General features: G+C 35.0%; 4 protein-coding genes across 5 annotated transcripts in view; 2 read left to right on the top strand and 2 right to left on the bottom strand.

The window, feature by feature from the left end:
- Window positions 1-1,799: 1,799 nt before the first annotated feature.
- LOC105312803 (leucine-rich repeat and transmembrane domain-containing protein 1-like) lies at window positions 1,800-6,385 on the bottom strand. Its single transcript, XM_019996621.1, has 4 exons — window positions 6,189-6,385; window positions 5,708-5,779; window positions 3,796-3,867; window positions 1,800-1,893 (listed from the first exon to the last, which is right to left on the bottom strand). Exons 1-4 carry the CDS (start codon window positions 6,371-6,373, stop codon window positions 1,818-1,820), a joined length of 405 nt encoding a protein of 134 aa, XP_019852180.1. The 5' UTR covers window positions 6,374-6,385; the 3' UTR covers window positions 1,800-1,817.
- On the top strand, window positions 6,341-11,906 carry LOC100635484 (uncharacterized). 2 transcript variants are annotated; one of them, XM_019996620.1, is made up of 9 exons: window positions 6,341-6,913; window positions 6,979-7,053; window positions 7,229-7,389; window positions 7,768-7,831; window positions 8,266-8,462; window positions 8,655-8,786; window positions 9,145-9,378; window positions 9,639-11,140; window positions 11,234-11,906. In XM_019996620.1, exons 1-9 carry the CDS (start codon window positions 6,427-6,429, stop codon window positions 11,415-11,417), a joined length of 3,036 nt encoding a protein of 1,011 aa, XP_019852179.1. In that variant the 5' UTR covers window positions 6,341-6,426; the 3' UTR covers window positions 11,418-11,906. The 2 variants fall into 2 exon arrangements, with proteins under 2 accessions (XP_019852179.1, XP_003386721.2); XM_003386673.3 differs by having other exon boundaries at window positions 6,413-6,913; window positions 9,639-11,906.
- LOC105312802 (zeta-sarcoglycan-like) lies at window positions 11,896-17,065 on the bottom strand. Its single transcript, XM_011405724.2, has 6 exons — window positions 16,987-17,065; window positions 16,389-16,530; window positions 15,240-15,341; window positions 14,684-14,808; window positions 14,193-14,481; window positions 11,896-12,186 (listed from the first exon to the last, which is right to left on the bottom strand). The coding sequence occupies exons 1-6, from the start codon at window positions 17,001-17,003 to the stop codon at window positions 12,007-12,009; spliced, it is 855 nt and encodes a 284-aa protein (XP_011404026.2). The 5' UTR covers window positions 17,004-17,065; the 3' UTR covers window positions 11,896-12,006.
- The window catches only part of LOC109582051 (acylglycerol kinase, mitochondrial-like), a 4,246-nt gene continuing 1,850 nt past the window's right edge, over window positions 17,061-19,456 (top strand). Inside the window, exons 1-6 of the mRNA XM_019996612.1 lie at window positions 17,061-17,199; window positions 17,245-17,284; window positions 17,397-17,476; window positions 18,149-18,224; window positions 18,389-18,487; window positions 18,926-18,958. Of these exons, the coding sequence (XP_019852171.1) occupies window positions 17,102-17,199; window positions 17,245-17,284; window positions 17,397-17,476; window positions 18,149-18,224; window positions 18,389-18,487; window positions 18,926-18,958 (426 nt within the window). The 5' untranslated portion in view covers window positions 17,061-17,101. The remainder of the gene's footprint in view (window positions 17,200-17,244; window positions 17,285-17,396; window positions 17,477-18,148; window positions 18,225-18,388; window positions 18,488-18,925; window positions 18,959-19,456) is intronic.

The following is a 19,456-nucleotide window of genomic DNA, read 5'->3' as shown; positions in this document are numbered from 1 at the left end:
TGTGAGTTTTTATCTCAGTCACACTTATATGTGTATGCTTAGTATGCTATTATAGCAGGTATATTTTGTCAGAGTTTAATTTCGTTCTCATTCCTTGTGGAACAAATATTTCCAAATGGAAAAGGCGTTTTCTCAATGCCACGGATACAAAATGGCTGCTCAGAACGAAAGTAAAAAGAACGAAAACGTCAAATCCTGCTTAGAACGAACATTTTTCCAGACGAAATATAAAATTATATAAAATTAAAATTATAAATATCTTATTCTTGCTATTAAGATGTACATGTACATGCACATTACATGTACACAATGTACATGTGTAGGTATGTGTCTACGTGTTCCTCTTGTGAAATTAGAATAAGAACAAGACATTCCAATTCGTCACTCAAAATTAGCGAGCTACGTGTAGCAATAGCAATTATTCGTATAGCGATAAAACAATAAGAAGAGAGAAATCTGATTGGACGCCTAATAATTTTATTTATACATATAAGTACATTTTTCGACGTCATGGGCTACTATGCATTAGCTAGCAAATTCCGAATAGTAAATTATAATAATTATGTTACGGCTTTTTGTATTTTAGTGATACATGACGCTGCAATTTTTTGGGATTTTAATGGTAGTGACATCACGTGACATCGCGTGATGTCACGAGTCATGCCCGATTTAAATTCTCAAGTTAGTTGTAGGCTGTTTCTGCTAATTCATTATACATGACAAAGCAGAATGCTGTAATCTGATTGGCCAGTGTCAGAGTTAGTCATAGATATTTGTACATTTAGGGAAAAGATCATTTTATATTTGTTTTATTCTTTTGTGTTAGTGTGACTTGTCAGCAAATTGTCAGGATGACTCATGCTGGTAATAATATTCATAATGTGTTGTAATGATATTCATAGCCTTTCATTTGATAATGAGTTTAATAGATTATAATATAGTGCTAATGGACACTCTCTATAGCGTACACCTCCATTTAACGGACAGCACCTAGTGTACCAATTACATTCCTTACTGTATAAAATAACCTCCACATAAAGGACACCTCTGTATAACAGAGACACTTTCTTGTCCCAAAGTGTCCATTATATAGAGGCTACACTGTGTGATGATTATAATGATATTCATTGATCTATAATGATATTCATAGTCTATTGCTACACACTCCTGCACAGTGTCACACTACATTCAGTAATTAAATTATTTTGTAAAAAATCTATTTTTATTATTTGTAAATTAAGAAAATTAAAATAATAATAATAATAGTTCTAGTAATTGTTGTTATAATATTTTACTGGTTGATTCTGCCTGACGTTTCCATGACAACATCACGTACATGTACATGTATGCCTTGTATGGACATGCATTATTTTTGTTAATGAAATAATAATAATTATTTTTATTATTTTAATAAGGTCATTATGTCTCCCCCTCTTTCTCAATATCTCACTACCATATATGTACATGTACATGTACATGTACATGTACATGTACATGTATAATGTATAATGTATATGTACATACCGTATAGCCACAAAGTTTTGAGGCAATAAACTTTCGCAAATCAGGCCACAAGTCTTTTTTGTGACTTAACTTTCGTGGTTTTTATTTTAAAGTACACATGTTTATAGGGTGATATGGATAATTTTACGAAATTAACTTTTGTGGATATGGAAAATCCGCGAAAACAGCAAAAATTGTACCCTTGAAATTAAGCAGCTATACGGTATACATACACGTGTACATGTACCTCTAAATGTATATGTACATGTACATGTGTACAATGTTAATGTGTATGCTGTATATGAAGTATAAGCTCACAGTGTTCTCAACTGGTGTTGAGATCTGAGTAATCTTTTAGGTAGTGTTGTTATTCTGTTAGAATCGAGTACCCTAAGTTAAGACACAGAGGGAAACACCGTAACACCATAATGTGTATATGTAATACTTTAATGATTGTATAGTTGTAGTTGTGTAATGGGACTTGACATTGTGTTTGTGTGTATATATGGACTCTGTGTTTGTGTATGTACAAGTGTGTGAGTTTATTATGATGCTTTATGATGCTATGGGAGAGAGAGGAAGGGAGGGAGGGAGAGGGAGAGGGAGAGAGAGGGAAGGAGGGAGAGAGAGAGGGAGGGAGGGAGGGAGGGAGGGAGGGAGGGAGGGAGGGAGGGAGAGAGAGAGAGAGAGAGAGAGAGATGCCTGCATGGACATGTGGAATTCTAACAATTACACATCCTTAGCTTATAAAAAGTACATGAATTCTACTCCACTTAGAATGACAATAATACTACTATTATTATAATACTAAAATTAATAATAATAATATATTAGTAATACTAATGATGAATAATAGACATAGCATCTGTAGTAGGCTAGACATGATTATTGAGAATAATAAAATTAAAATTAAAATACAATTGTCTCAAAAAGGCGTTAAAGCAGGTTGCACTGCATTAGGGAGTGACACAGAAATTGCAATAACAACAAAAGAAGGATAGACTGCCAAGAGAATAGGAATGAAGCTTGTTTAACAATACATATTTAGCAAAATTACAAATCTTTAAAACTAATTTTAAAAGATGGAGTACATAGCTTAATGGACACTCTCTATAGCGTACATCTCCATTTAATGGACAGCACCTAGTATACCAATTACATTCCTTACTGTATAAAATAACCTCCACATAAAGGACACCTCTGTATAACAGAGACACTTTCCCTTTCTTGTCCCAAAGTGTTACACAAGTAGGTATACATTTACATGTATACACTTACCTATATCAACATCATATTGAGTCCATGTTTCCTTAAACACAGTTATTATTATTAATTAAGTACATCTACATGTACATCATCAAAGCAGCGGTATGCACGTACATGTACATATACATGTACATGTACATGTATATGTACATGTATGATTAGATGAAATATGCTGTAAAAACATTCCAAGAATTTCACTTATTTTTTCCAAAAACACATACACTTGTACATGTAGATTAATCTTTATTAAATTGGCTTCAAATTAAAATCTTAAAATTACAATAATAAATGTCTAAAATATTATATTTTTCCTTGGAACGGTAGAAGATGTTTTGAAAATGACACGAATTTGTATAGAAAACATGAATTAGAGCAATTAATTATATCCGTATTTTGTTTATATTGACGCTAAATTACAGGGTCTTACCCATACACTAGCTGATACAAACATACGTCGTTTTTAAGTACATGTATATGTACATGTATTATCAATTCATCATAATACCGGTAATTTAATTTTAAAATTTAACACAGTCAAAGGCTTCACTTTGCACTAGCTGTTTCATAATTACATGTATATTAATGTATATGTACCAACCTGCCAGCACACATCAATATGTATTACATGAATTGTATCTACATGTATCTACATGTACATGTACATGTACATGTAACGTATTGTTATACCAGTGTCCCTTTATATCTGCCCTCAGCTTTACCTCGAGCTGATATCTCTGTAGCCTCTATATAATGGACACTGGGTCAAGAAAGTGTCTCTGTTATACAGAAGTGTCCTTTATGTGGAGGTTATTTTATACAGTAAGGAATGTAATTGGTACACTAGGTGCTGTCCGTTAAATGGAGGTGTACACTATAGAGAGTGTCCATTAAGAGAGACTATACTGTATACATGTATGCCATTACTTTTAACACCTCAAACCTTTCATTCCACCTCACACCTCACGTACACGTACATGTACATGTATATTTATTATTATTATTATTATTATTATTATTGTTACTTACAGATATTTCAATGACGTAAGCCCATGAAAGGTATCCTCTGTTATGTGGCTGATCCTGTTGTTTGATATAATCCTTTAAAGAGAACCACAAACATGTGACCATTAATTGGGAAATACTACAACAAAGGTTAGTCCTTTGTATTCACATACATAATACATGTATACATGTACATGTACATGTATATGTATTATGTAGTATTACTTGTTTTTATATCACACAGTGGTATTACATTTCAATGAAATGAATTAGTTTGTGGTCTCGCTCTTTTTTTATTCTTTCTCTCCCTCCCTCTCTCTCCCTCCCTCTCTCCCCCCTCTCTCTTTCTCTTTCTCTCTCTCTCTCTCTCTCTCCCTCTCTCTCTCCCTCCCTCTCTCTCCCTCTCTTTCTCCCTCCCTCTCTTTCTCCCTCCCTCTCTCTCTCTCTTTCTCTAAAACATGTACATGCACTTTTACAGTTTATTATTTTTTATTTTCACTCTCTTAAGCTTTTGCAAGGCGCAATGTAACAGCATCCATCAAAATAACAATGATACTTTAGTACATGTACCTAGAATAACCTCCTCCTATTGTGGACACTCTAAAATAAGGACACCTCTATAATGAGGACAGGTAGTATCAGTCCCAAAACTCCCAATACAATAGTAATGTGTATTAATGAACCTCTGAAATAAGAACAGGTTCATAATTAGGAGCTAGGGTATTATTGGGTCCCAAAGTGCCCAGAGGTTTGATTTTACATTAATGTACAAGTGATGAGGAGAGAGAGAGAGTAGATAATACAATAGAGAAAGAGGAGGGGGAGGGACTAAAAGGGACATATCTCTATCATTGCCACAACCAACAACAACAACAGTACTAAAATTCCCATCAAAAAATTCATTTTTAAAACTGCATGCACTTTATGCCACTAAACCCATCAAGCCTCCCTGACTGTGCATAACTACTGGTTGAAATGTAAACAGTGTGTTTTTCTGTGTACAAGCACAAGTGGTGCGTGACTCTGATTGCTGTGTACAGTAGTTCAAGTTTGAGGTTCAGCTGGTATTAGCACCTGATTCAGTCATTACCAGCTTCTTTACAGCAGCTGAATAATGTTTCAGTGCTAACTACCTGCCGAATGTCGATAGAATGTATCGATTTATTCGTCCTCAGGGAAATTTTTTCTTTGCCCTTAAATGGTTGAGGAATTTCGTGGATAAAATCAAGTTTTAGTGCTAATGGGCCAAGATCTCACCCTAAAGGTTGTTTGGACTTATTTGGGACACTGTATCCGGAATGTCCATTTTTGGGGTGTGACAAAAACAGTTTTTTAAAGAAAGAAAAAACAAATTTTAATAGAAAAACAGTCGTACCTATACAGTGCATGGATGTAGACCTGCTCTTGTACTTATAAGGAATTCCATGTTTAACTATCATGTCCTTCTGTCACATATGCTTATAGATATTGTTTTACGTCTACGTTGTATATCAATCTAAGCACTGTTACCTGTTTCTACATGTATGTAGCTAAAAACATTTGATGGGTTTGCAATATTTTTACCTAGCGAGTCGAAATTTTAATCGCCAAACTAAAAGACGCTACACTTGACTACATAGTCCTCGTCCATGCTAATCTCAAGGTCGCCAAGGTACCAATGGTCACTGGTAGAACAGAAACGATAACAATTACTAAACTTTCACAAAACAACTAGCAGGTTTACAAATAAAAACTGTATTATCATATAGTATGAGTCATTATTGTATTAGTACAGTAATTAATAATCATCTTTATGGAATTTTAATGCGTACATGTACCTGGTAAATGTACTTATTTGTTACAATTAATTGGTATAGTACTATAATTGTTACTACTTTACTCTGATGTACATGTACATGTAAATATTGTATTGTGCGTGTGTATGGGATTGGCGTACAGGTACGTTAACTTGTGCAGTTTTGAGAAGGAGAGAGAAGTAAGATTAGCAATATCGTTGTCGCCCAAGTATCTAATAAAAGGAGAGAGAGAGAGAGAGGGAGAGAGAGAGAGAGAGAGGGAGAGAGAGAGAGAGAGAGAGAGAGGGAGGGAGAGGGAGAAGACATATGTGAGATATGTGACACCAATTTCACAAGGTGCCAATTATCATCTTATGATCAATCAACAAATACTTGATCTTAAATGAAGCGTCAAGTCTACATTCACTTGATCTCCTCGTTAATCTTAATTAAAACCAATTATTTAATGCTCGGATATTATAAAACGAGAATTTACAACGACATAGTTATATCGTCAGCCGTCACATTAATGATTTATATATTAGGCAGTTTTAATTTAAAATACATTATTATAGAACTGAGCCACACCCACTTATTGCTGCTGCATTAATGAGCCCCGCCCATTTTAATTATGGAACTTACAATCTCAAAGTATTATCTTGCACTTTAGGCACAAATGATAGCCCTGACGAAGAGCAATCCACTATCCTAGCAGGTTCTGAACAATGACAGACCTCGGGACACACAAATAGACTATACCCAAGGCTTGAGAGCCAGGCTAAGATGAACAGAGTCGAGATAATAGATGCCATTATGACATGGCTCATTGTGACGTAGTTTACGTCATCGTGATCCGGTTAAACCAACTTTTTTTGCAGAAATGTGTATAAAAGGAATGGACCAGGGCCTACTTGCTCATAGAGAATCTCTGCAAGAAAGTCTTCTTTGCTGTTGTATAAAAGTCATGGCCGCGATGCTACTTTCGCCATATTTCCGTCCGTCACCTAGCTCCACAGCCTCTTTGCTTGCGAGCTATCTTGACATGGATAACTTGGATCCCGATGGTTCTTCCAGCGGTTCCCAGCCCCCAACCCCAGCCAATTCTCAAGACAACTCTCCGGAGGTGTCTCCCATGCCTTCTCCATATGTCTCTCCTGTTAGCTCGCTTCCAGAGCTCCCCCATCTACCTGTTGACAGATGCCTCTCTCCCGTTGTTCTGAGGAGACGGCTCGCCATCAGCAGCGGGGAGAATGGCCAGACAGAGGACGAAGCTGTTCCTCCATATCACTCTCGTCCAAGGATGAGGAGACGAGGTGCAATCAGCTACGGCCCGAATGATGCTTCAGCCATGTACATAAGGTATCTTGGTAAGTTATTGCACTCTACTGCAGTCCGATGCGAAATAACGTTGGTTTTCTCTTTTTTCTTGCAGTTGAAGCTATTGCAACTCGTAACGTGAGGTACCCGTCTATCGTTCATGGAAGGCTCCCATCCCTTCCCAACGACAGTAAGTGAAGATAGCAATAAGAAATAATGATAATAGCAAGTTTTAAACATTGTTTTGTTTGATGCCACTGCAATCCCACATCAAAGCAAACTGCATAATCTCATTGTGTATACGTCACACTTCAGTAGAAAGTGCAAAAATTGGATTTTATCATCTCTCTCTCTCTCCCCCATAGCTCTTGATTTATCCTTGAGCCCAAAGTCCCGTGCTCATTACCGCCGAGGCTCGCTCCTTCACACTACAGCCTCTTCCGTCTACAAGGACAAGATACGTGGATCTGTCATTGACTCCGTTGGTATTACTAACTGTTCTTTCCATCTCAGCCCTACTGCCAATGTAAGTGGGCGGTATGATAATAATAATAATAATAATAATAGTAATAATGATAATAATAATAGTAATAATGATAATAATAATAGTAATAATGATAATAATGATAATAGCTGTACACAATTATTAGTTGAATCAATGCATGTACATGTATATAATGGCTCTTAATAATGTATTTATTGTAGCCTCATTAAACAAGGAATTGAAACCTATTATATTCCTATCATGCTCCTTAGCTGCTATTACATGTACAGTACACACATGATACTATTATATTATATTATTATTATTGTATTTTTAAACCACTTCCTACTAAGTCACTGCCAAATGTTATTATTAATATTTCATTATTTAATCCCCCCCCTCTCTCTCTCTCTTCTACAGAATATTCTAAGGAACATAGACTCTTGGGACTTTGATGTTTTTGCTTTTGGCCGTCTTGCTGAAGGTATGTCCTTTATAAAGTAGAGGCCTGACAGACTTGAAAATTAGCTGCTGCATTTACTTAGTGTACACATGTACATGTAATGTAAACACACGTGCAGGCTATATTCAGCTACGGCTCTTTCAAAGCTGTCAAGTGCTTTTGTGTACATATGTAAACTCTCTCCAGCCTTCTCTTTGTCATACCAGCTGCCTAGTGTTTTGTGGTGTTGTTTGTATCGGAATTGAGTGATTTAGCGGCTCGCAAGCTTATGAAAAGATAATTGATTTTTAGTAGATATGGATTGTGTTGTAATTAACATACAATTAGCAGGAGATTTCACCACTTGCACTTGTTAATTGCGACTATTCATGCATTAATATCACTATTTGAATATCAATTCCTCAGTTATTATTATTATTATTATAGTATTATTATTATATATTTTATTTCTCTAGGACGCCCATTGTTTCACGTTGGCATGAACATTTTCCAAAGGCACAACTTGCCGGAAATATTCAATTTGGATTCGCTTAAATTGTACAAGTTCTTGACTCAAGTTGAAGGATTCTACCATCCCGAGAATTCCTACCACAACTCTTATCATGCTGCTGACGTGACCCAGGCTCTTCATTGCATCGTCCTAGACCCTGTGGTGAGTTTATAATATTAATTTTATTATTATTATTATTATTACATTATTTGTGTGTCTGTGATATTATTTCAATGTTGCACAATATCAGTGACATTACATTACTTTTTATGGCTAATAATAATTTTATTATGACTCCAAGTTGCGTCATCTATTCATTGGTATATTGATATTATTGTTTCTTTTATTCTTTAGATGTATAGCAAAATGACTTCTGTTGAGATATTGGCCACATTTCTTGCTTCTCTTTGTCATGATCTTGATCATCCCGGCGTCAATCATAACTATCTTGTCAACTCTGGAAGCTACCTCACAGCTATACACGGGGTATGTTAAATACTAATACTAATAACAATAATAATAATAATAATAATAATAATAATAATAATAATAATAATAATAATAATAATAATTGTGCTATCTTAACTTGTACATGTAACTGATAGTTTAATATGAAAGTAATATCAACAATAGCAATAGTACATATACATGTATATATTGGTCTGATAGGGGTAACCTTTTCACCTTTTCTTTCCTTGATCTTTCCAATGTTTGACCATCTCTTATCTTGGGCCTTCCCCATTGATAGCTTCCACTACATGTCTTCCTAATACTATAATAATATCCATGTATATCTCTTATACTACTAATACTTACCATACCATTTCCCCATCATCCTTTATAGACAACCAGTCTCCTTGAGAGGCACCATTGCCACTCTACCAGGGCCCTTCTGTATGAAACAGGACTCCTGGATCACCTCCCAGAGAAAGACACCATCATGAGTCTTATGGAGGACCTCATCCTTGCTACTGATGTCAACAAGCATAAGGACTTCTTGGCTAAATTTGAGACTATGCTGTCCACTGAAAAAGGCATTGACCTTAGCGATACTTATGACAGGCAGTTTGCACTGATGGTAAGTTCACATACATGTACAGTAAATGTATTTATGTATGTACATGTACATGCATGTATGTTAGTAATTGGTTTCAATGTAGCATTCCATTCCTTGAGGAAGGAAAGGGGAAATTTTAATAGTAACTAGAACCGTGTCATTATGCATACAATTATAACATTAATTATCATGTTGCTATGCTAAAAATATTCACATTATTTATATTTAGTGACGTTACTATTTTTAGCATTTATTTAATCCTTTCTCCTCTCTCTTTCTAGATTGCCATCAAAGCTGCTGACATCAGCAACCCTGCCCGCATGCTCAGACTCTCCCGCCAATGGAGCTTCAAGATAATGGAAGAGTTTTTCCAGCAGGGCGACCTCGAGAAGTCCTCGGACCTCCCAATCTCTTACCTCTGCGACCGTAAGACCACCAAAATACCCAACGCTCAGTCCGGGTTCTTTCAATTCTGCGCCCTGCCCCTGTACAATGCTTGGGGCAAGCTCGTCCAGTCCGACCTGTCTAGGCTGATGATAAATAACATCAATTCTAATAAAGATTTCTGGGACAAGAAGATCAAGAAGGCCGAGGAGAAGGAAAAGGAAAGGAAGAGGAGGGAGGAGCTCGGTGAGAGCGTTGATGATATTGAGGATGACGATGATGATGATTTTATGGATTTCCTTGAGGAGGAGGCCGGAGAAACCATCCTTCCTTCCATCACTATTTACACTCGTATTCCCAAACTGACCATAACCACAGAGGACGAGATAACTGGCGAGTTGATCACATGCGACCTCATTCTTGATGATGATGAGAGCGATGATGATGAAGGGGCTATTATAATCCCTCCTCCAAGCCCTAAGAAAAGCAAACCCCATGCCGCTACAAAGAGGAGGGGCTCGGCTGAGAAGGAGGACGAGGAAAAACTCATCACCGTTGATTTTACCAAGAAAATATTGTCCGAGACAATTGTTAAACCAGATGCGGTCAAGAAAGGAGGCACGTCTTCTTTCGGAAGCGAGGAGAGCCGACGCGGCAAGACCATTCATTTTAAAATTGACGACAAAAAGGCCAATGTCAAAGACGATGGGCCCCATCTTCCATTGATCATTGAGAAGAAGAAGATTGAGGGAGAAGACGCCGTCCCGTCTTCAGCAATGAAAAAGAAACCAGCTACCATTGACAAGAAAGAAAAAGAATCCGCACTCTCCAATATCTACCTTCCTGAAATACCTTCTGCTACTCCTAGTGCTAGTGACGGGCGTTTCATTCCATCTCAAGTTCGTCGCATGAAACGACTCACTAGGCGTGGTTCCGGATCTCGCCGTGGTTCTTTGTCAGTCGAAGGCGAGAGAATGACACTTCTCCCTCGACCAAGTTCCCCCCGCAGGAAAGAAAGCACATTACGCCGCCCTAGCAAACCAGCCCAGAAGGACTCGTCTCCATCGGGCGAAGGAGCAGCGAGCGCCGGAGCCAAGCCTCGTAAGAAAGAAATCAAGATACGTCGTCCTGGCCAACCAGCTCAAAGGGACTCGTCTCCATCGGGCGAAGGAGCGATGAGCGTTGGAGCCGAGCCGCCTCAACTTGAACAAAGACCCAGGCCAATTGTTCCCACGATCCCTGATCTGCGTGATCCTCCTGGCTATGGTATCAGAGCTGAACCTCTTCGACTTGAAGAAAGACCCAGGCCAATTGTTACCATAATCCCTGGTGTACCTGTTCCTCATAATCGTGACAATGTTGTCAGGGCTGAACCTTCCCGTCTTGAAGACAGGCCCAGGCCAATTGTTCCCACAATCCCTGGTGTACGTGATCCTCCTAATCGTGACTATGGTATCAGAGCTGAACCTTCCCGTCTTGAAGACAGGCCCAGGCGCTTTGCCCCTCCTAACCGTGACTTTGACGATGATGAAGTTAGCTCCTTGTTCTTTGCCCCAGCTACTGCCGAAAGGGTTGAGAGGTTTCGTCAGAGGATGGAGAGTAGGAGGCGTGCCCAGATCAGGATTTTGAGGAGGCTGGAGGAAACCAGCCGAGCCAGTGACCCTAAAAGGAAGTGACTTTATGTGTATGGAACATACACTGCACACAAACACACACGCACTTGTGGAGTTAGGAAAAAAATAGCTAAAAAACAAAAAAATTATAAAAATAGAAAAAAGCAAAAAAAGTTTAAAAATTAAAAAATAACTAGAATGCAATAAAAATTATAAAAATTAAAAAAGAAAAAAAAAGTTTTAAAATGTGGGAAAAACAAATAAAAAAGAAGTCTCAGGTGTGATGCATGTATTAGCTAGGTTATTATTAATTGTTTTATGTATTATTTTGTTGTTTACTTATTATTTGTTTATTATTTTATGTATTATTTATTTGTTTGCTTGTTATTTATTTATTATTTCATGCACCCAATGATTGCTTGGCATCATTAATATTCACTTGCTTTGTTGGCATATTATTCACAACTTCAGTTATTTGTTGTTATATTTTTTTGTGCTGTTATCCCTTAAAATTTATTTATTTTTTGTGTCCTTAAATATCATCAAATCAAAGTAACAGTCATAAAATGTCTCTTATTTGTGTATAGTTGTAAACAAACTCTTTTTGCTTTTGTTTGTCTATTTTGTTTGTCTTGTTTTAAAAAAAATTGTTTCAAAGGCAAATTGTTGAACTGCTATTGCTGCAGCTGCTTCCTTCAACGGCCATCACACGATAGAGTCGTCCATTTCCACAGATACACAAGTGATAAACCTCATCCCATTGTCTTCCTCCATTAATTGGAACTGAGAGCGGGAGGTTCTTAAGTACCAAGTTATCACTGATGAGCTCAATCTAGAGATAAATAAAAACAGCATTAATGGTACATAAGGTAGTGATGTGGCTGATAGTGTAGAGGCTGATTCAAACTGAAGCATTGTACTTGTATGAATAATGACTGTTCTTATAACTTTAGATCTGGTCATATCACTCCTTTCTCCCCTCTCCTGTCCTCTCTCTCTCTCCCTCTCTCTCTCTCTCTCTCTCCCTTCCCCTCTACATTATATACATTATGGGAGGGAAAGGTCAGAAAAAAGCATCACTTATTTATGATATTGCTCATTGACCATAAACAATGTCACTTTTAAAATTGAAATATTATTATTACTATACCCCATAGTACTCCTATAATTTCATTTTAAAATGAGATCATTCTGTTAACACACACATACTGTGTACTAATAAATGTCATGGGGATGCAATGTCATGATAATATAATTTAATATTATATATATAATATATTGTGTGAGGTTAATATGACTATAATATTGATATGATATCTTGATGTGAGTGTGGGGTTGATTAGTGACAAGTGTAATGCGTGTATACACAGGTTGGGGGTTATCAAATATTAATGTTTAATTTGTAATTTGACTTTCCATCATATGTCGATCATACTTGATAGTAGTTAGATTTGTTATATTATATTACATGATTATTATCAATAATTGTATTTTTAATACTAAATAGTGCTTTCTCTTCCACTTCATGTTCATGACCTTGTTTTTGTCTGTTACATTCCTTAATATGTCTTTATGCTATGAAGAAATTTTGAGCTGATTCGGACATAAATTTGTCAAGCTATGACCATTTTTAAGCTCAAAATTTCTAAAAGATACCAGAGACTATGCCTATGCTTTAATATAAAGCCTAAAACCAGTATAAAAATGGTCATAAAGCTGATATTCTAAGCCTATGCTTTTTCCCAAAAAATGACACCAAAATCACCCCCATTTTTAAAATGCATTTTTTGATGCACATTGATATACTTATGCTATGTAGAAAGTTTGATTCTTATCACAATCTTTTGCTGTTTCCCAAAAATTTTGGACCCAGAGATCATCATATAATAGTAGTCCAGACCTCAAACTTTACTATAGAAATGAGTACAAATATGCACATGTACTGTGTGACTGACAGAGAGACACACACGCATTAATTTCAGTAAATCGTAGATGCTACATGAGCCAGTACAAACTCTTAATGACTAGCAGTAAGTTCAAAGGTTAACTTTCGTGCTGTGTACACAAGGACTGATCACTATAGTAACCACAGTGTCATTACTAATCACCTTCCTCTTATTGCCAATTCTCCATAGTAACAGTTACTTTGTTAATCACATACACATACATTACATAGTATCATTTCCTATAGTACTGTTAAACTATTTAACAGTTGTTGTAATTGATCTAATTATGAAGCACATGACTACGCATAAATATTTGATTATGATGATATGTCTTTGACCTTGAATGTTGTACTGTTAGACTCTTCGTCATTCTTTTAAATTTCACACACACACATACAGTCACACACACACACACATCCTGTCTCTATCCTTCTCTCCTTCTCTCTGTGTGTGTCTCCTTCCTTCTTTTCATGATGACACATTTCCCTTTATTCTCTTAAGCATATCTTCCTCCTTCTCTTAATACATTCCCATCAGGTCAAAGCTTATTTGTACGCAACTATATGCTTCAGTGCCTTAATATGTGTACATGAACATGTATGTACATGTACATCTATGTTAATTGTACATATGATATGACCATTCATTTATTACTGTATTGCTTATACATGTGCATGTCTGAATATAAGTACAGTGTAGCCTCTATATAATGGACACTTTGGGGCAAAAAAGTGTCTCTGTTACACAGAAGTGTCCTTTATGTGGAGGTTATTTTATACAGTAAGGAATGTAATTGGTACACTAGGTGCTGTCCGTTAAATGGAGGTGTACGCTATAGAGAGTGTTCATTAAGAGAGACTATACTGTACTGATACAATCATTAATATCTTACCATTCCTTCATTTGCTGTTAGTGTAATGTTACCACCACCTTCTCCCTCTCCCCTTCCTCCTGCCTGTATATCAATAGCTCTATTGGTAGCCTCCAGCAACAAGGACTCATTCCCATGCACCCGTAACTCATTCCGTTCAGATACGAGAACCAAATCTTCATGTGAGATTATCTGTGGAGTCTGTATTAAGTTCTCTACGGACATTTCTCTTGTCACTGATATTGTATTCGAATTGATTGTCGTCGTTTTGGTGCTTGAATTATTTGAAATAACTGCTAATAGTTCAGACCTATACAAAATAATGTAAAAATGAAATTATGACGATCAATTTATTGTAGCTTGTAATATGTAAGGACAAAGAGCAAATGCATACACAAAATTTTAAGCCCAGAAAAAAATTTTAATTAATATTGTCTATAATAATAATAATAATAATAATAATAATAATAATAATAATAATAATAATAATGATGACATTGTTATTTAATTACCCTTTGGTATCTTGTACACTAAAGTTTGATGACGTGATCTTAACATGATTCGAATCAACTTTGACACTGTTATCACCAACAGATAACGACACGTCAGCTGCACCTTGAACATGAACTGGACCATCCTATATTAGTACAAAAATAAACTAATGTCACTATAACAATAATTATAATAATTACATTTTCAACAGATAATAATGTGTACATATACATGTACATTAGTAACAAGCAAATATAAATTTAAAAACTCTTTCCTATACCATTTATTTATTAACATGCTAGTGTGGCTATTTATAAAATTGATATATTTATGTACAAAAGTTAATATAATATTATTGCTTTTAAAGCGTCATAATGATCATGATCGACCTTTTCATTGAGTGCAATATAAAATCAACAATGGAATGAATACTGTAGATAATAAAAATGAAAGGACAATGAATAAAACTACATTCAATCATTGAGTAATGTAGATAATCGCCCATAAGTAAAGTACAATTTAAAAGGATGCTGTTATGTTTTGATAAGAAGCTAAATTTAAAAAGTGCATCCTTACCTCATTTCCTGTGATCATGTCAGTGTACAGTGTCCCCAGTAATTCTGTCTCTCCATTAACCTGAAGTCCTGTATCAGTTACTCTGACACTACCCATACCATCCTGTTCAGTGGAGAAAGAGAGAGGAGGAGGAAAAGGAAAAGGAAATGGAAAGGAAATAGTTGAATATTAAAGTCCTAACTGATTACTTGTTATTAATATTTTAAAATTTAAGTAGTGAAGTAAGAGTGTAAGTTGTACGTCATTGCAACTATGTAATGTTAGTGTCATCAAGTGTCATTGAAATGACACAAAATTAATGCACAAAATTTAAATTCAACAAAAGAGCATAGCTAATAACAATTTTTGAGGTAAATACTGCTAAGTTTGCACTTATGATTTAACTGCATGGGCCAGTACTATTTTAATTAGGCAGCTTTGTCTAATTGGTAGCAAGTGAGCTAAAAATAAGAAGAAAAAAAAATAACTTAATACTGCTATACTTAATGCTACTATAGCATCTGTAGTAATGTAGTAAAATAATTATATTGGTAGTAAGGTATGTAGGTATTTTGTACAGAATGCAGATTTAGTTCAACCCACAGATTTGCATTAGTACTATAAAACAGACTTTATCAGTTTATTAGTAGTACAATTATAGGAGTACAGTGGTGGTAGTTTAAATAAAATAATATTTATTTGTGTAAGTAAAATATGATTATTAGTGATTATGATTATACTAGTAATTCATCACTACTCATCAGGTGCTGTCATCAATTATTAATGAATAAAGTCTAATTGATGAGCTCAAATGTTGGCAGTGCAAACAAACAGGTGAGTAATAGCTCCATCATATTGCATAACATGTAATCATAATCAGGATACTAACAGCTCATGATACTAATATGTAATCAGAATCAGCTCATGATGCTAATATGTAATCAGAATCAGTTCATGCAGAGCCTGAGGGCATTGATGCAAACTGATGCCTTCAATTGCCTTGTAAGACTGTTATTTTCCGGTGGCTGTGACCTTTGATGCAATTAAACAACACATTACCTCAATAATGCATGGATTCATATGTAGGAAATGTATCTCCGTTACAATCAATGGTATATCAATTTTATTCTACTATTACTATTATACACTATCATATATTCTTTTCCTTACTATATTGAATCTGAGGACCACTAGTATCCACACTGTCAGTGATATGTTTATTATTATTATTATTGCTAGTAAGCCTATGAAGCAGTACAGACACCTTTTCCTCCAGCCGTATATACCGATTGGATTACTCTGCTGGACCACACTAGATTAAAAAAATAGAATTTAAGGTTTTAATATTTAACTGTAGTGCAGTCTCTTTATAATGGACACTTTGGGGCAAGAAAGTGTCTCTGTTATACAGAGGTGTCCTTTATGTGGAGGTTATTTTATACAGTAAGGAATGTAATTGGTACACTAGGTGCTGTCCGTTAAATGGAGGTGTATGCTATAAAGAAGGCTATACTGTACTTTTATTACATGTCAACTTTAATCACAGATCATTCCATTGGCTTAATAAGCGAATGCTAAGCATGCAATGAGGTAATGCAACCAAACAAGCTATTGCATATTTGACTTCGAGCAACATTAAAACTATAAAGCAGTAAACTCAGTATATAATAGTAACAGTTTTGGTTTCCTAAAGCTTTTTAAAGCATGCTGTACCAGCATCCTTTCTGATTATAATGCTAATAAAAGAAATAAAACAAATCAAGTTTACTTTGTTGCAGGTTCCATGTTTACCAGCTACGCCCCCTCTTCTTTGCACAACAAATGGGTGGGGCTGGTGCGTGGGCGTAACCTATCAAACGTGAACGGAGTTATACGGATTCAGCATGGCTGCTGCATGGAGACATTTTAAAAGAAACTGGAAAATTTATGGAATATTCTTTGGTACGTGGCTAGGGAGCAGATGGGGAGCTAAGAGATACAGGTAAATAAATCATTTATTATTTTATTTAAAATTATTTTTATGCAGGGAAGCAGCAATTACACGTTCATATTGTTTAGAGGCAAAAGTACTTTATGTTATTATTATTATTATTTTATTTTATTTTATTTTGTTGTTGCATATTATTTTTTGTATTGAGATTATTATTATTATTATTAACCTATTTTTTCTTTCTTTAGCAATACAGTGAGAAGCCTGTTTCATTGATGGATAAAATTGACAGAATATATCTCTTTCTAAATCCTAAATCCAATAACAGGTTTATCATAATATTAAAGCATTGAATACATGTGATACAAGTAATAACATTAATGGCTAGTATTTGTATGTACTAACGACATCAATATGTTTTAGAAAATGTAATAAAAATTTAGGTTGATTTTGGAGCCATTTTTTGGAAAAAACCATGGGCTATAGCCTTGGGTATTTTTCAGAAATTTGGCGTTTTTAAAAAATGGTCAAAACTCGAAAAATTTAAGTCGGAATCAGCTCAAACTTTCTACATGGCATAAGGACATCAATATGTATCAGAAAATGTAATAAAAATTTGAGGTGATTTTGGAGCCATTTTTTGGAAAAAACCATGGGCTATTATAGCCTTGGGTACTTTTCAGATTTTTGGTGTTTTCTTAAAAATGGCCATAACTCGAAAAATTGAAGTCGGAATCACCTCAAACTTTCTACACAGCATAAGGACATCAATGTGTATTAGAAATTGTAATAAAAATCGGAAGTGATTTCGGAGCCATTTTTTAGAAAAAACCATGGGCTATAACCTTGGGTACTTTTCCGAAATTTGGAGTTTTTTTAAAAATGGTCATAACTCGAAAAATTTAAGTCGGAAATAGCTCAAACTTTGTACATAATAACAACATGAATATGTATCAATGTAACACAAATTATTGTTATTTTATTTTATTTTTATTTTTAGTAACGCTAAGAAACTTTTCATGAAATATTCTGCACCAATTTTTAACTTATCTGGGACAGAGATCATACTTATTGAGGTAATTTATTTATGATTTATTACAGTTGTACATTTCGATACTAAAATGTGTGAAGCAGGTTGAGTGTACCTTATTTAAAGCAGATTTTTACAAAATAATTTTAAAAGTTTCTTTTTTTGTAAATGTATTATGATTTCAACTTAACCCATTTTATTTATTGATAGAGTGATTATGAAGGTCAGATCCAGTCATTAATTAATTACATTCAGTCGTCCGGTACAGCTGCTCTAGTGGTCGCTGGGGGCAGTGGAACATTACTGGAGGTAATACGAGTGTAATGTACATGTACATATTAATGCACTTATTATTAATTAGAAAATAACAATAAGAATAATATATAGCATAAGAATGTATTAATGTATTACTGTATAGCGCTTTATTTTGGCAACTTTGCTGTAAAATTGTAATTGGCGGTTTTTAATTTGGCGATTTTTGTGTACATGTGCATTACTGAGCATGCGCATTAATGATTGGCAGTTTTAATATTGGCGATCCTGCTTGCAAACCGCCAATCGCCAAAATAAAACTCCGCCAAATTAAAACGTTATACGGTATTGATGATATGAAAGTGATACTTGTAACTGTATAATTATTAATTTTATTATTGTTATGATTTTTTAAAATAATTATTATATTAAAAGTTAATTTTTTATTAACTATTAATAAAAATGAAAATAAAAGAAAATATTGTTATTTATTAGGTTGTTAATGGGCTGCTAAGAAGAAATGGATTAGTAAGTATTTTAATTAACTGAAATTGAATTCACTCACTTCAACGTATCACTTAATTATCACCACCAGAAATACCTGGGTCAATAAATGTGTCTATGTTTTTAAAAATATAAGTTCTTTAATCTTACTCAGTCACTGCTTGAATCAACTGAAATCAGGCATGGGGTCAAGCACTTGGTCCTTGTACTTAAGCACAAATAAGCACAGCTTTCTAAGTACTTAATGCTGCTTGCAAGTACCTTTTCAATATAATCTATGTGCTTTGTATACTTGTACTTAATTACTTCAACAAATTTACAAAAGTGCTTTTAAGCACAGCAAAAATTACACACGAATAGTGTACATGGTACGTCTACATGTACATGTAGTGGTACAACTACATGTCGATGTCATGTACATGTACCACTACATGTACATGTACATGTAGTGGTTCCTAATTCCAATAAATTGTATCAACGGCTACTACAATTTATTGGACTGTGTAACCACTACATGTACAT

The sequence above is a fragment of the Amphimedon queenslandica genome, unplaced genomic scaffold (assembly GCF_000090795.2).
Source record: "Amphimedon queenslandica unplaced genomic scaffold, v1.1 AMPQUscaffold_13403, whole genome shotgun sequence".
NCBI lineage: Eukaryota > Metazoa > Porifera > Demospongiae > Haplosclerida > Niphatidae > Amphimedon > Amphimedon queenslandica.
Note: the sequence above shows the minus strand (reverse complement) of the source record. Positions and strands in the feature narration are given on the sequence as shown.